This window comes from Bacillus rossius, chromosome 1 (genome assembly GCF_032445375.1).
Source record: "Bacillus rossius redtenbacheri isolate Brsri chromosome 1, Brsri_v3, whole genome shotgun sequence".
Classification (NCBI taxonomy): domain Eukaryota; kingdom Metazoa; phylum Arthropoda; class Insecta; order Phasmatodea; family Bacillidae; genus Bacillus; species Bacillus rossius.
Window position 1 is genome coordinate 246,618,946 of NC_086330.1, and position 16,555 is coordinate 246,635,500.

Here is a 16,555-nt window from a genome sequence, read left to right on the forward strand (position 1 = left end):
CATAAGGGACACTAAAATTTACTACCTTGTGTTTTTTATTGTTTATTTATGCCCAGGAGATTTCCTTGCCTCCGTTTTTGTATTAGCACACTCGTTTTTTACTTTCAAACATCGCCACATGCCATCAAACTCCACCATTTGTATTGAGTGTTACGCGCTTTGAAGGAGAAACTTAATACGTTTTTTCCGACACGACACTTTCTATGAGTAAAACTGGCTGAGTACCTATGACTCGGTTCTGTTGTCAAGTGTAGTATTGAAGCAGGTAGCGAGAAGATCTGGTATTGTGCTATATTCTCCGCTAGCGCAGATGAAACCTTCATTAATGAAACATTTGCCAAGCGAGTAATTGATTGTTGTTATACAATGTGCTCGGTCTAAAGGTGGGTTAACGATGAATGAAAACTTAACATGAGCACACAGTTAAGTGAATACTGTGATTTGCAGTTTATTATTATTGAGTTATTGGTTGTTAATTCCAGTTAAAAGAAAGGGACGAGAATGGCACCATTTAAAATGAAGGTATTTTTTTATGACCAATTTTTGTTTGAATTTTGAGGTAGGCCTACTCTTTGGTTAGGAAACGTTGCTGATTGATAAAATTATTTATAGATAAAGCATTTTATTTTGGTGAAATGGATTATGTATTTAAAATGAGTATCAGTAATATGTCTGTAGTGCATCCACCAGGAACCGAACCCAGTACGTCGTAAGTGCACTACACTTATTTTCTAAATAATTAGTATTTTTTTAATGTGATTAAAGTGTCATTGCTTAGGCTTGACTTAAGAAATAACTTTATTGTTACAATTTCGAGAATCTCTAGTGTACTTAATGATTATTTATATCGTTCAAGTGAATTATTACATATTTTATGTAAAAATTCTTTGCAACCGATAACACAGATCGCAGCAGCAGCGCTGTTAGTGAGGTGACGTAAAAATAAAGTGATAATACATTTGCATATCCATGTGGGATACGAATTTTCGAAATACCTGAGGGGTTGTGCAATATTTGCTTAAGTAAACATAGGTTGTAATTGAAACTAAGCGCTGTCAGCAATCTAAAATTTTTAACCTATTTTGATGAACTGAAACAAAAATTTATGTATCGTATTTTAGCTATTTTATATCATAAACCCATTTTTTTCATGCGTATATTCCACTTGTTATATACACTAGTAAATTAAGTTACCTTCCCTATATCTGTGAGGTTTCACTTTTACCGCACGAGGTGGCCTTGAGTGTGTTTTAGATAATGAAGTTCTGCGCTAATTACTGGCTGATAAGTGTTTTAAATCTTTATTTACGATGCTTTTCCACTCGATTCTTCTTGGCAGGGGTGGATCCAGTGATGACTTGAGGTGCTCTTATAATATTTTCTAATTAAGGTTTTAAGTGACATAATTTCTTCGTTATAGATACTAGTATAACTGTTTAGGTGGGTCTACGGTTTTTTTGAAAATTTTAATTTAGCCTATCAAAATCAAACAAAACAACATGACTTAAAAACTACACAGCCAAAGTTCCTGACACTATAGTCCCTGCACGCAGTGCATTGCCAACTTATATTAAATTGCACATGCTATTTTAAAATATGAATCATAGTCTTTGGTCACATATCTGAAAAAAAAAACATTGCATATTTAAAAAATATTTTTATTTGTTATAGCGAATCAAATTTAAGTCTACAAATTCCACTCAGTGCAAACCTATCAAACGCAATGTAAACTTTTTTTAGGGATTTCTTGATGATTTACTTTCACCTCGTTCTCAGGCTGGTCTACGGGCCATCAAGTTTTGTTAAGGCGCGCACAGAAAGCGCTAGTCATTAGGGTGCGCTCGAGAATGGAACCTACCACGGAGCTTCCATGTTTTCATTTTTAAAAAAATAGTCACAAAAAACATAAGTCCAAGAAGATAAAAACGACATCTACATATATATAGTATTACTTGTAGAACATTAATTGTTTAGCAGCTTACTGCTCCTAACTTATCCGTAGCAAAATGAATGGTTTGAGGTGAAGGCTGTGGCTTCCCCTCCCCCCTCCATTTTCCCCTGAACAAGCAACTGCTACGTAGCAAGTCCATTTGAAGCTATCAAACACATGGACATTGCCCGGATCACATGGGTAACGGTAGCAAAAGCTACTGAAGTTGTTAGCGCTGCTCTATGCCGTGTTGTTAGACGTGTGAGGACGCTGGCTCCTTACAATTTGCAAGTAGTGACTGTCTAATTCTGCAGCAAAGTGCAATACATGCGCAGGGCATCGCAACAGAAGCTTTGGAAATGTACTAGAAAACTTGTTTGAAACTGTGCTGGCTCCGAGAAAATTTCTGTTTAATGAGTATTCATGTGAAGTGAAAGCATGCTTCCGTAGAATATATTAAAAGAAAGCACTAAGGTTGGTTCGCAGTAAAGTGGTTAAAACTGTATTCATTCTGATGCGGGTTGTTTACGAGGTGTCCGACGAACAGTGGCTTCAGAAGTCGGAGAGCACCTGGGGGGATAACCTGCTGAAGGGTGAGCTGCAATCACCGAACCACACCGAGAGGGATCGCAATCGCGGGAAAGTGGATGTGTCACCATAGTCGGCCTCGTTCTGATGCTTAAACCCCGGGTTCCCTATTGTGACGGCGATTATGTAAGCAGTCTACAGATCATCGTCATCCGCTACAAAATAAACTACTAGCATTATATTATTTTAATTACATCAACCATTTGTTTTGCTAACCAATTGCTAACCCAAGTGTCTAACTTTAGATTTGACACCCAGTCCTACACCTTCGTGTTTTTTTTTAAAACAATGTTGCCTGTTTAATGATACTTAAAAAAAAAAACCAACAATTGAAAAACAAAAGTGGTGTATATGCTGAAGAATGTTGTGTGTGTGTGTGTGTGTGTGTATATATATACATACATATATATATATATATATATATATATATATATATATATATATTCATTTTCATTTTCATAGTTGCTGAGTTAGATTTCACGAAGTACTTTCTACCAGAGCTGTGTGCTGCACAGCTGACAGCTAATGGCGCGGACACGTGACGCCCAGCAGGTGAGTGGCGCACGGCCAGCAGCGGACAGCGCGCGCAAGCTGCAAATTGAATCGCTTGCTTATTGCGTTATCGGGCGTCCCCCCCCCCCCCCCCCCTTTTCCCTACTGCACGGGCCGGGCGAGCGCCGCTACTCTCGCTGTGCCAGACCCAGACCCCCCCCCCCCCCTTCCCAAGACCAGTGAGTCATACCGGCATGACAGTTCGGGGCGATGCGCTGCTGTTTCGCCGCTGCGCGTGCGATAACGAGGCTTCGAGGGGGAAAAAAATTCAAAAACTCTCCTGCCGTTCAGTTAGCGACTCATTTCATTAACAAGTTGCTCGTATTTGCTATGTCCATGCGTACGGCTTGTTAATTAATCATCGTGTTTTAACTCCAACTGGCAGATCTGCTTCACAAAATTCGAAAGAAAAAAAAAACAACAGCAGTGTTAGCAAATAACAGGGCCTTCATTGGGAGACTAATATTCGCTACTTTACATTAACACTTATAATTATTTTTAATGTGTCTGTTAGGGCTTAGGAGACACAGTCATATATTTATTAAGAGTGGAAACTGCCAATATTATTATGACAAATACATTCGTAGGTACTCAAATCTTAGGTATTAGATCACAATATAATTCAAGAGGGAGTATACGAAAAGTAACGAATCATGACCAATGACAGGTAATCTGTTGAGTTATATGCTATGCCTTTATAGAGCCATATACAAACTTATTCCGGGTGGGCATAAAATCTTTTCAAAATCACAAAAATTTATTTCAACGAGTTTGATACACTTACAGATGTACGGTTCACAACAAAAGATATAAATACTCAAAAAAATTTACAGTTAAAAAGGGACAGAACCAGAAGCTATTTTGCATGTCAGTATAAACTTGAATATGCGCCATAAGTCGTCTCCAGAAAATTAGAGGCATTTAATTTGACGTAATTTGCTATGCAACATTGTATGGGTTAACAGCAGTCATAGCGACAATTTCCGTCATGGCTTATTAATCACCAAAAAAGCACACAATTGCACGCGACCCTTCCTGCATTGTTGGTACTTGGTCCCAGCGTGATTAGGCGTATAGGCTTAGGCCTGAGACGTACCTATTGGCTCCTCCCTAACTCGAAAACCCCTAAATATAAACACTTGTGCTTTAAGAAAAGATTCAGTTATCTTTCTTGATCAGTATTAATGCTCTGCATACACAACCCAACAAGAAAAAGTCTAGGACCGGCGATCTCTCTGGTCAGATTGTCGAAACATGTCGCATCCCAGTGCCCAGTCCATCTTTCAGGAAGTATCTCCTCCAGAAACACTTCAACCGGCTCTTTTTTTGATGAATGATGTTAGTTATGGCCTTTGAACTGTTCTGGTCTTGCTCCGGTTAGGCACAAGACTGGTTGCGAAATCAGACAAATGAAAAAAAATTGAATTTAAAAATGGCCGCTCGTTAAACTTGGCCACTGCAAATAATTTAACATAATAATTACTCGTTCACTATTAAGATTCCATCGAAACTCATGGACGGACTTATGATTCAGTAAATCAAACTTTCTCGTCGCCTTCGAAGGCTGATACAATTCCCTGAAGTCGGCTTTAACGCTTTACGCCCCACAACCGAAACAAATACCAAGCAGTGTCGACTCTTCGAAAACCGCACACGTCCTTACGCCTTCATGGCAGTATCGAGACTTTCATAGTTTTTATCATTTCTCCCATTGCCTTTTCCCAAAATTTACAGATGCAAAAACAAAAATCCTTACACGTAGCCGGTAAATAACAATATCAACTAACAATAAATAGTGCTCAAAATTCAATTAAAATTTGTTGAAATAATTATATGAAAGCAATTATGAAGAGTTTTGTTTTGACTGTATTCACACACTGTTTGTATGATTCAGTGCTCGGAGGTTCACAAGAGAGTAGCTCCCCCCCCCCCCCCCCCCACCACCACCCCTCCAGCTGAGGGCGTGCGAGGGGCGAGGGGAAAACCGGTGGTATATTTGGCAACGCTGCGCCCAGCCGGGTGGTGGACTGAGGAAGCGAGAGGTTTTTAAACACGCGTTTGTCTCAGAGACTGGAGCGATATACCCTCCTCGTCTGAAAGACATCTCGCAACTGACCGACCCAGTCTATATACAGACAAGCTGAGTGGTGGGGGGTGTAGATTCGACACCCTCTACCATAATATATCAACGACATTAAAATTTTGGTGACGATTTTAGGTGGGTGAACCATCCCCTTAAAGAGAAATCGCAGATTACTAACTCCTATATCTGCTACATCGGCTGTAGCGCTAGTCACGATACTCACAAACAAGCAGATACCTATGTGACTGAGACCCATGACAATGCTACTCTGATCACAGATACTTGGCACGATGAATAACAGACTGTTACTTCCTTTTTTTGATTTATGTGGCTACATCACTGGTTGTGATTTTGCTACATATATATGGCCTCTATTCCATACTAAAATTTTCCGGACAGTGATCTGTAATTCTGTATCATTTCACCATTTAAGAAACATTCTTTTCTCCTGCAACAATGCCATTCTCAGTGCGAGTGATTTAAGTGCCTACTATAGCAGCTCAACCCTAACTGGAACAAGAAAAAAAAAATTTATGATTTAGGTTTTAGTTTACGAAGTCTGCTATACATCCTAATTTAGCGTGAGCTTATTTCCAGTACCTACATTTAAGAAATAAACAGCTTTTGTCATAAATGTAAAATTTTACTATAATTACGTAGAGACTATGAACATGTGATAGGTTAACTTAAGTGACAAAACTTAATTTTTAATGTTATTTTTATTCTGATTTACAAAAAAATGCAATTCGCCACAAAATTATTTCCAATCTATTTCACCAACTAAATTTTTACTGATTGTTATAAAATGACTTGGAATAACCGATACAGCTAATTAGTTATAAAATGGTTTAAGTTGTGGATAATGGCTTAAATTAAATTTATTTAAATTAATTTATCTTTTATGATAATTATTTACTTTGACACAAATTATGATACCTACATAAAAATAGATGTTATATTGTGAGGGGACAAATTTATAGTTTTAGAACTAAATTTTTATCATTTTAATTATATCTTTACTATAATACTATTTAAGCTTACTTAAAGCAGAAATTACATTTTTTGTTGCATTTAGTGTCGAAGAAAACTGTAAATTGTTTTCTTTGGTTTTTCGTTTTTTTGTGGTTTTTTGGTAAATATGGTATTCAATGAAAGCATTAATTTAGTATACAGTCTGGTTGAGTTAAAACAACCATTTCAATAAGACTTTACTTCTCTTATGACAACACGAAACATTAGTAGAAAATAATGATAGGTCAAAATGTGAGAGTTGCATGTACCAACAATATTATTAAGTCAAGACACAGGGCTGGTGGAGCAAAAAATTTTAGGTGAGTCCTGATAGTAGTACTAAAGGTATATTTACTCACGCAAATTAAATGCTAGCTTGCCATGCGAATATCGTGTTTAGCCATTAAGGGAAAAATATTTACTGTAATGTTCAGGTGAAAAACTGTAAGTCTAATGGAAGGATAAACTAGTAACAAAAACGAGCACGCACACCACATATTATTATTATACAGTAAGTCCTCTATTTACGTCGTACCGATTTACGTCGTTTCGGATTAACGTCGCTAATGTTTGAGTACTCATGTTTCAATTTAAGTTGTCGCCGATTCACAATAACGTCGTTTACAATGACCGTAAATCTTTATTTTAACCAAAACACCGTATATAATTCGTTTATATTTCTTTGTTTCCTTCGGTAATTAATTTATGCTATGTAGCGTAAGCTACACGTTCACCGCCTTATCTTATCATACATCATGAGGGACGCTTCCTGCTCTTACGTACAGTATGTACTATATATCTGTTTTTATATTTCAATCAATAAAGGTAATAAAGCAGCTGGTTAAATAACCATTCTATAAAGCTGAGAAGTACTATTCTCCGTTCACTCTTAGCTGAGTTCTGAAATAAACAAACACCGCCGTATCACTGCGCCGCGTCAGCAAGTGATAGGCTGAATTCATCTGGCGCGCCAAGCACTAGTTGCAACACACACACTTCAGTACAGTCGGTGCTAATAAAATAACGGAGACGTAATATAACAGGAAGCACCGTAGCACTTTGTTCAGCGTAGGTGTTTCATTTGCGAAGAAAAAACTATGCAATTTACGCCTAATAACCGTCTTCACAAAATCATCACAAGTTTTTATAACAGGATACTCAAGTTTCCTTTTCTTCCCGGAAGATGTTAATGTTCCGGTGTCCTGTAATTATTTCCTTGCACGAAGCACACTGCTCTTCGAAACACGCCTAAATTCCTCAGTTAAACTCGCGATATCGTTCACACGACAATCCGTATATTTGTCTGAAAATGTTTTAAAAACATTCAACACAATAGTTTTCTGTGCACTTTTCAAAGGCTTTCCCGTTCTGTGTTTTACAAAACTCGGTCCGACGTCAGCCATAACAAACCGTGCGCGCGCGAATCCGAAATGCAACTGTTGCGCCGGGCATCAACTGTACACTGTACAGTACCTTTTGTCTATGCCACCGTACACACGGCGTCTGCTAACATAATTGTAAGTACATACTTGCTGACACATTAAACTGTATTGGAAATTAATGATGAATCGCTATAATGCTATACATCAACAATTGTTATAAAAAGACAGTGTAAAAATACTTACCTACAAATGGTACGTAACCAAGGGACTTTTCTTGCACACAAATAATGTGCGCGGCGGCCGGCAGCCAATTAAAATGTTTGTTTACAAGAGGCTTTGTTTATTCCAAAACTCAGGTAAGAGTGAACGGAGAATAGTTGGACTTGTTTCCCACGCTGTCGGTTGTCATTTGCTGATAAAATTGCCCGTTGTCACGTCTGTATGCCAGCGCTTCCGGCCGACCTTGGGCCGTGGCCGGCCGGTGGCATGAAACATGGCTCATTTTGCGTCGTTTCTATTTACGTCGCGGTTTTCAGGAACGCAACCCCGACGTAAACCGAGGACTTACTGTATTAAAATTTGTACTCTGTTTTTCTATGATGAACATGTAATGCAGAGCGTATTTAAAAACATTTTAAAGTAAGCTTTTAGAAATATTTCAAGCATAATTTGTGTATTTGCATCGAGTAACAGGCGATTTGCCTAACGGCGGTTTGCCTAAACATGAATTCGTTACGGCGATTTGCCTAAATCATTTCGCAAAAGGCGTTTTGCCTAACGGCGATTTGCCTAACGGCGTTTTGCCTAACGGCGTTTTGCCTAACGGCGTTTTGCCTAACGGCGTTTTGCCTAACGGAGTTCTGCCTGACGGCGATTTGCCTAACGGCGTTATTCCTAACGGCGTTTTGCCTAACTCCGATTTGCCTAACGGCGTTTTGCCTAAAATGTTACTATGATGAAAAAACCTCGTTTTGCCTAACGGCGAATTGCCTAACGCCATTTTGTTAATGGCGATTTGCCTAACAGCGTTTTGCCTAACCTAAGCTAACCTAACCTAGCCTAACCTAAGCTAACCTAACCTAACCTAAGCTAACCTTACCTAACCTAACGGAGTTTTGCCTATCAGCGGTTTGCCTAACGGCGATTTGCCCAACGGCGTTTTGCCTAACGGCGTTTTTCCTAACTCCTATTTGGCCAACGGCGTTTTGCCTAACGGCGATTTTCCTAACGGCGTTTTGCCTAACGGCGATTTGCCTAACGGCGTTTTGCCTAAAGGCGTTTTGCCTAAACGGCGTTTTGCCTAAAATTAGGCAAAACGCCTTTAGGCAAAACGACACATGACCTTTTGCATCGTCGATAATCTGAAGTAAAAAATATGAATAGTTCGTATTGTTGGTATCATCACCCTCCTTCCTTATTTTATCTCAACACTCGCATTAATAAGTCAGTTGGCAGGTCACTGGCCCTATGGACTAAAGATAATTTAAAATATCAAAACAAAATAATATTTCTTGTGATTTACTTATGCATCCTTGGTAGCAGTTCCCTTTTATTCATGTAGATCTGTTCAACCGCGGTAAAAACCTCTGTTCGTAACTAAATACGCCTCTTCTACATATTTTAGCGAATCGTCGTTCTCGAATTCATGCAGTAAACAATAATTGTAGTTTATAATGGACTGCACACGCTGACTGTTACAATCGTTTCATATAACTCGTTATTGTTATTACGTATTTGAAATAAAACGCCTCTCCTGGGAACAAATGCAAGTTTCCTCTGGAATTGGACGGTTACTGCACGCGAGTGTTCTGAACCCGGCGCAGTAATTACCTCTCCCTGCTCGGAAACTCCCCAGCCAGTATCGAGATACTCCCCCTCCAGGCGAGCATCCAACCCTTGCGAGCCCCTGGAGAGGCGCGGTCTCTCTCGCACGCCAGTATTATCACGTTCACCTGCCAGCAGTTCCACGGAGCGCGCTGTGCCACCGGCACTCGGGCGAGCTTTCGCCACGTCCAACTGGAACTAGCTTAGCTGAAGCACCCGGCGTTGCCCAGGCTCAACACAGCATAATACCAGACACATCACTACCGAGTATCAAGTCTGTAGGACGTACACTTAAAAAACTGGAAATCTTGGTTAAAGTCCCATTCATTGCACAATCTCGCTGCATCAAGGCTACGCATCAGCATTACCGAGACGCCAATCTTCATGTGGGAAGGTAGGTAAACCCTGGGCAAGACGTGACCGACACACCAAACGATATCGCGTTACAAATTCAAGGCAACGCCAGCTATTGACGAAGTTTTAAACTAAACTGTTATTAGCGCCTTTAGTTCGCTAACAGCTGCGAGCTTCAATAAGCGGATGGGTTTTGCCAGGACAGAAAGCTGCCACACCTTACATTATGACCGTGTGGCGGACATAGAGAAATGAAACAAAATCACTGTTTGTGTGTCTATGACGTACCTCCTATGATTTTATATTACAAAACTTAATTTACCTATTTTTCACTCCCTAAGGGATGGCATTTCATAATTATATGTACTCTACGTCACTCTCCGGCCCATAAACTATCTATATGCAAAAAAGTATGGCGATCCGTTGCTTCTTTGCTATGTGAAAGAAGGGCAAACAAACAAACACATTTTCACATTTAGAATATTATATTAAGTAGGGAAGTAGGGATGCAGTACGGTTATGGTTGACAATTGACGTATTCGTCCTTCAGGAATATGGTATGCTCCAAATCACTTGTAAGTTGACTGGGCTCGTAAGTAACGAATGACGACGTAGTTTACATGCAAATCATCACCGATCAGGCCTTTCGCCCTCCCTAGTCATATTAGCGTGCAGTACACCAAGGGCCTTTGCGTCTCCAAGGTAGTGGACTAAAGTGATGTAGTAATGGAACTGGCCGAGCTTCTAAGGCTGAACTCCAGCGGAAATTCCAGTACGAATTGCTGGAGAACAATCAATGGAGAACCTAAACCAAATGACTAAATTCGTGTATTACTTTAAGGTAAGTTCCAGCGGACCTTAATTAAATCTATCACTAGTGTACTCGTCTCGAATGTAAGAACGGACCGTATATTTGCTAGAATTTATAATATATCAGCATTCAAACTTGAAAAGAGAGGAATGTTCGTTAGTCTGAACAACAATTTTTTTTACTTTTAACCAAACATGAACTAATTGAACGAACGAAGAGAGGTATCTAGATCAACTTGAGCTAACCAGCGTTTGTATGTTTGTAAGGTAGGTATGTGACTTTGTCCGAAGACAACTATCGAACCGTTTATTGATCTTCATAAAATTTGATAGGTAGGCATGGACACCTATAGAATTTCCAAGTTTGTTGTGAGCTAAATTGTTTGATGAGTTATTGAATTATTGATGTCCAAAGAAGGGTAAAATATTTCAAAGTCGTTAATCAATTTATGTGGGGTATCCCATGAATATTGTTCATTTAAAAACCTTTTTTTTACAGTAAGGCTTTATGTTTTTAGTTACAACTACCCAAAATATAGTGAAAATTTCATTTTGTATAAAGCAATCGACACAAGATAGGTTAAAGCACGTAAATGTAAACCATATGGTAGTCATGAGATGACACAAGGATTGTAGTTAATGATGGAATAAAGCCCCGGGCGAGTGCTGGCAGGAGCGAGCACAGACAGTGGCAGCAGTCACAGTAGTGGCAGCAGTCACAGTAGTGGCAGCAGTCACAGTAGTGGCAGCAGTCACAGTAGTGGCAGCAGTCACAGTAGTGGCAGCAGAGCCGTCACGCACTGCCGACCCCTGGACTAGACCCACAGCTATATCGGTCGTGTTTCCAGGTGAGGAAGGTTCCGAGAATGGACTCCAGGAGCTACAGGGAGAACCGCCGCTCGTGCGCGGGCGAGGAAGAGGATGGGGGGAGGGGGAGAGTGTAAACAGAGCGCAGTGCGTGCTCATGTCACGTGACCAGGTTTGCATGCATGCATCTCAAACACCCGCTAAGAGCGCCCCGGCGCCAGGGGACTGGCCCGAGGGCTGAGGGCTGAGGGTTGCGCTACAAAACGCATTACGGCACGCACTTTGACGTGCAAATTCCGAACACGATATAAAGAAGGGGCGCGCGGATCAGCCCCGCTAATGCAGGCTGACGCACGAGCCCCAGAGGGCGTCCTAGGGAGAGTGCGGGGGAGGGGAGGGGCAATGAAGAAGTTAGGTAAGTAGTCGTTCCGCATATGGAATCAGGGGAGAAGAGGCTGGGAGGCGAGAATAGCGCCGTGTAAAAAATAGTGTGAGAATTAAGGAGAAAAATGAAGGGAGACAAACGTAATCTGGGTTCCCCCGCGGCCCGCCTCAAGAGGGTGAAAGGCGCGGGGGACAAAAGGGAAAATGGGGCGGAGAATATTAAATTATGAGGCACTTGCGAGGGCTCGGGTGGCCGCGGGCGCGGAGTCTCGCCAAGTGAGATACGGCCTTGAGAAATTGTCGCGCGGCCTTTATTTTAAATATTCCTCTCCTTCGCAGCGAGATGGGATCGAGGGAAACCTCTGCTTGCGGGAGCCAGTTATATAACAGCTCTGTCCGATGCTGGCCACAGGAAGAGGCAGATGGCGAACAAGTCGTCTGGTTCGTAGGTTGATATTTACTGTTTTTTTTTATTTCTTTCTTTATAGTGTGTTGGCAAAAGTTTAATAATATTCACTCAGCCAGAGCACTACTCAAATGCAGTTAAACTTTACGTAGGAAAACGAGAAACGAGAAATCCCATAAAATACTTTCATTTGCTTAAAAACAATATTGTATATGTGGAAGCATATTTAAAATCTATTTTTAAAAAAATTGATACTTTGTAATTAAAATTTTAAAGGAAAAAGAATGAGTAAATAATTTTCCCAACCGAAATGAAAAGTACAGTGTTACTTTCTTGTTATCTTCCATACTTATTTCTTGAATTCCTTCAGTTGGTAATAAATAACTTATAAGAATATATGTCGTAATATATTTTGGAATTTAGGTCTCTATTGCGCGTTAATCATATTTACAAAATGTTTGGCTTGCTTAAATTAGAAATTCACTGCTAGTGCTCAAACAAAGCGTCGTCTTCTCGGAACTCAACGCACCCCAGATGTCAAATGATACATATTAATCACGCGCTTTTTTATTAGATTCACCTGTATGTATGTATGAAAAAAATATGCAATAAAATATTTCCATACATTGTTACCCACTTTTCGACATCCGAATGTGTTGAAATTTTGCATACATATAAAGAACCTCTGACAATACAATATTTTGAACACTTAAGACATTTCTGTTAAGGGGGAGTGTGTTATCAGAGGGTCAAATAACCACTTATTTCGAGCTATGGGTAATAACCAGGATTTTTGTGTATCCAGTAGGTCTGGTTTTGGTGGAAAATGTGCCGGGGGAGGTTTTAAAGGCCTAAAATCTTTAACTCTCACGTAAACCGCCTTTGAGGCTGATTTTAGGAAAACTCCGTACTCAGTTAATGTGTATGTAATACAAAGAACATTCCTGTCGAGTTTCAAGCCTGTAGCCATATAATTAAAGACGATCAAGAGCTTTTATTTTAACCTATAACTCACAAATTCCACATTTTACAAGTTTCAAGAAAACTTAATGAAATCATTCGTAAGACAATTGACAGTATCTCCAATGAAGCACATAAGGTAAAATCAGAACAATTTGCTTGGTATTTTTTGTTTCCATAAGGTCATTTAAGTTTCATGTAATTTTGACGCGTTAGTCGAAATGACTAGATTACGTGAACAACAATGACTAATTTTAAGTTTATTGTAACAAATAAAGACTTTAATTAATCATATTTAGTATTTTAATTTGTTTCAATTACTCAAATTTAATATTTTTTTTTATTTTGAGACTAAAAATAATCAAATGAACTTATAGTTCCAAAAAACTTTGAAAAATCACATTTTACTATTGAATAAACAAAAAATCAAATTTAAATTTAGGGTTTTTGTTCAACAGTATAATGATGCTTAACAACTCTATATAACTTAAAGTGTGTGGTAAATGATATTATTTGTTTTAGTAATTTTATTAGTAAAAACAATATGATTTGAAATATATTATTTTTAACTATAGTCAATACGAAAATTTTAGGATATAGTCATTACGAATATGACGTTTTAAGTTATACAGAGTTGTAGAGCATTATTTGGCTGCTGGACGAAAAACTTAAATTTTATTTTTAATTGTTAATTCATTTAACGATAAATGCATTTTTTAGTTTTTAAAACTATAAGTTTTTTTACCATTAAGCACTACTTTATAGCAAACAGTTTTATAAATGAAAGGCCCTTCTTTCATGAGACTTATCTATTGGCTGGACAGTTAAAACCTTAGGCCTTATTTTAAGCATGGCATTTATTCAATACAAGTATCTTATACAATAATACAAATACAATAGAACGAATACTCACAGTGTGGTGAGAGATTTCAGACCGACGAAAGCGTCTGCCGCTATCTTGCTGATCTGGTTCTTACTGAGATCACTGAAACATACACAAAGATGATGGTTCAAACTGTTGTTTAAGTCTTTTTTGTGATACTTTTTTTACTCACTTTTTAAACACAAAAATTCTAACTATGCTGGTTTTAGGTTCATTCCAAGCTGAACAACAGATTTCAGTCAATAATAGACTAAATTAATTAAACACGCTGCACGAAAAAGAAAAAGCAGAGCAAATTAACAGCAGCACCAAAATACAAATAATCTTTGACGTAAAATTGTTAAGAATTTGCAGTGGTAACTATTAGCAGGTTTTTGATCATTCTTTTATGCAGTTTTAACTGCGATAGAGTCTCATTATAAAATTAAGTTACTAAATGAAGTGTAACTAGTTGACTCTTATTGTAACAAAGTATAACTAGTGGTAGACTCTTAAATATGTCTACTGTAAACGTAATATCATCTAACAGTTTACAATTATACTTCATTTGGTAAGCCACTTTCTAAATATAGTAAATTATTCTTCTAATGTTTTGTTTGGTTACTGAAGAAGTCCTAGTAGAAATAAGCGATATAAAAATGAAAATAACAATGAAAACTAACAGTGTGAGTTAAAATACTCTAGTAAGATATTTTACTCTGGTTGAAATATGCAAAGAAATATATGACACACGATATAACATACATACTTATTCTTGCCAATACAATTTATTACATGTTTTATTAACACTCAAATAGTACTATTACACAAAATGGCTTTAATAATATAATATTCCATGTGGCATTTTTTTAAAACTCCTGATACACTGTCTAGCAATGCCAAAATGTTGGGCACAGAACAACTAGGAGTCTCGGTAAAAAATCTAGATTGTTTATTTCAAATGATAATATTCAATTACAAACGTTCCATGGCTTAGCTAAAAATCCTACTTACGGATTAACTAGAAATTCTTGTAGGCACAAAGTTTTCAAGATCTGACGGACGTCTGATTCTTGTGGCAGGTTTGCCTTCCTCTTTTCTTACGAATATTTTCGCGTCGCGTACTACCCACACAAACTTGAAATTGTTCTCTCTTGCTACTTTCTTTGTTTCCCAGAGAAGAGATTCATTGTAGTGCGTGAGATGTTCATTTATAAAAATCCTACTTGGACATCTAGGATTCACTTCTGAAGCCAACAGCGTCTTGTTTTCTTTGAATTTCTGTAACCATTGATCTCTTGTTTGTCGGGAGAGCAATTGAACAAGTATTGGCCTAGGCTGGTCTCTTCGGCTGCTGAGTAATCTGTGAGCGACATGGACATCCTTATCACCCACGTCAATGCCAACAGCCTTAGCGATTTCGACTACTACAGCAATACAGTTTTCGCCTCTCGTCTCAGTCATTCCAAAAATTTCAAAATTCATGTTTCTACTGTATTGTTCAAGTTCGTTAAATCTTTATTCTAGCTCGATCACAGATTTTTTTAAAACCCCATTTCTTTCTCTAGTCTATAATTTTTTTCTTGAATTATTTTTGTAGTACCACGAAATTCCTCGAACTGTTCAGATATAAATTTGACACTGTTTTCCAAGGATTCTATTTTTTGAACAATTTTTTGGAGAGCCGGTAACTGGCGGTGGATTTCAGTCACTTGTTCCATTAAAAGCTTTATATCAACAACCGGATCAATATTACTCACCTTAAGAGCTTTGCACTTCTCACATTTCCAGGTGTCTTTCTTCAAACCAAGTTTTCTTATGTTTTCTGCCGTTTTCAAAGACGTGCACTGAACATGAAAGTAATTTTCACAAATCCCTGAGCATTTAATAATAAATATCTTTCACATTCGCCGCCTCCGGAAACATGAGACATTTACCACACACTTCTGGATCATTTGAGATTGTTAAGTAATTATTAAACTGACGAAAATTTAAGAATAAACAGTTTATATACTTTTTTTTTACACTTTCACAAGGCACGATACTTCGCGTTTGAACGGAGCACCGGCCGACCGGGCAACTGTCCCGCGTGGACTTCCCGCACACCATTGTTTACAAATATTATGAAACTTATTATATTCATATGCTTTTATACAGATTTTTCCTTCACGTTATTTAGTGTTGCTTGTTGTTAATAGTTTAAACTATGTGGTTTTACGTTAGAAACGTAAGGACTGTCAATCATTAAGAAATTAGTAAAGTGTACAGAGGTGTTTGAGCATATTAATTATAAGAATGTTTACTGCCCTTATCATTCTTTAAAGCTGTATTTCTGTTCATGATAACATAGCCAGATTTTACAAATTATCTTGCGTCATCTTTAGAATGCGCAATTATCTGCACATGTAACCATGAGTGTTAGATTTGAGTGAAGAATAATTTATTATTATAATAATAAACTTGTTTTTCAATAACAGAATTTCTTTCCATTTTAGCATCGTGAATGTTTGTCATGGGGAAATGCGTTTTCTAACAGCCTACAGTTCGACTTCCACTCACTTGAACTCGTAATAAATTTTTCAATTCCGGCCTGACAGCGAGG

At 38.2% G+C, this 16,555-nt stretch overlaps 1 protein-coding gene across 4 annotated transcripts in view; it reads right to left on the reverse strand.

Annotated features, from left to right (window-relative positions):
- The window catches only part of LOC134527439 (protein slit), a 1,108,315-nt gene that overhangs the window by 72,743 nt on the left and 1,019,017 nt on the right, over nucleotides 1-16,555 (reverse strand). For all 4 annotated transcript variants that reach the window (XM_063360124.1, XM_063360123.1, XM_063360122.1 and 1 more), the window contains exon 10: nucleotides 14,005-14,076. In XM_063360124.1, the coding sequence (XP_063216194.1) occupies nucleotides 14,005-14,076 (72 nt within the window). The remainder of the gene's footprint in view (nucleotides 1-14,004; nucleotides 14,077-16,555) is intronic.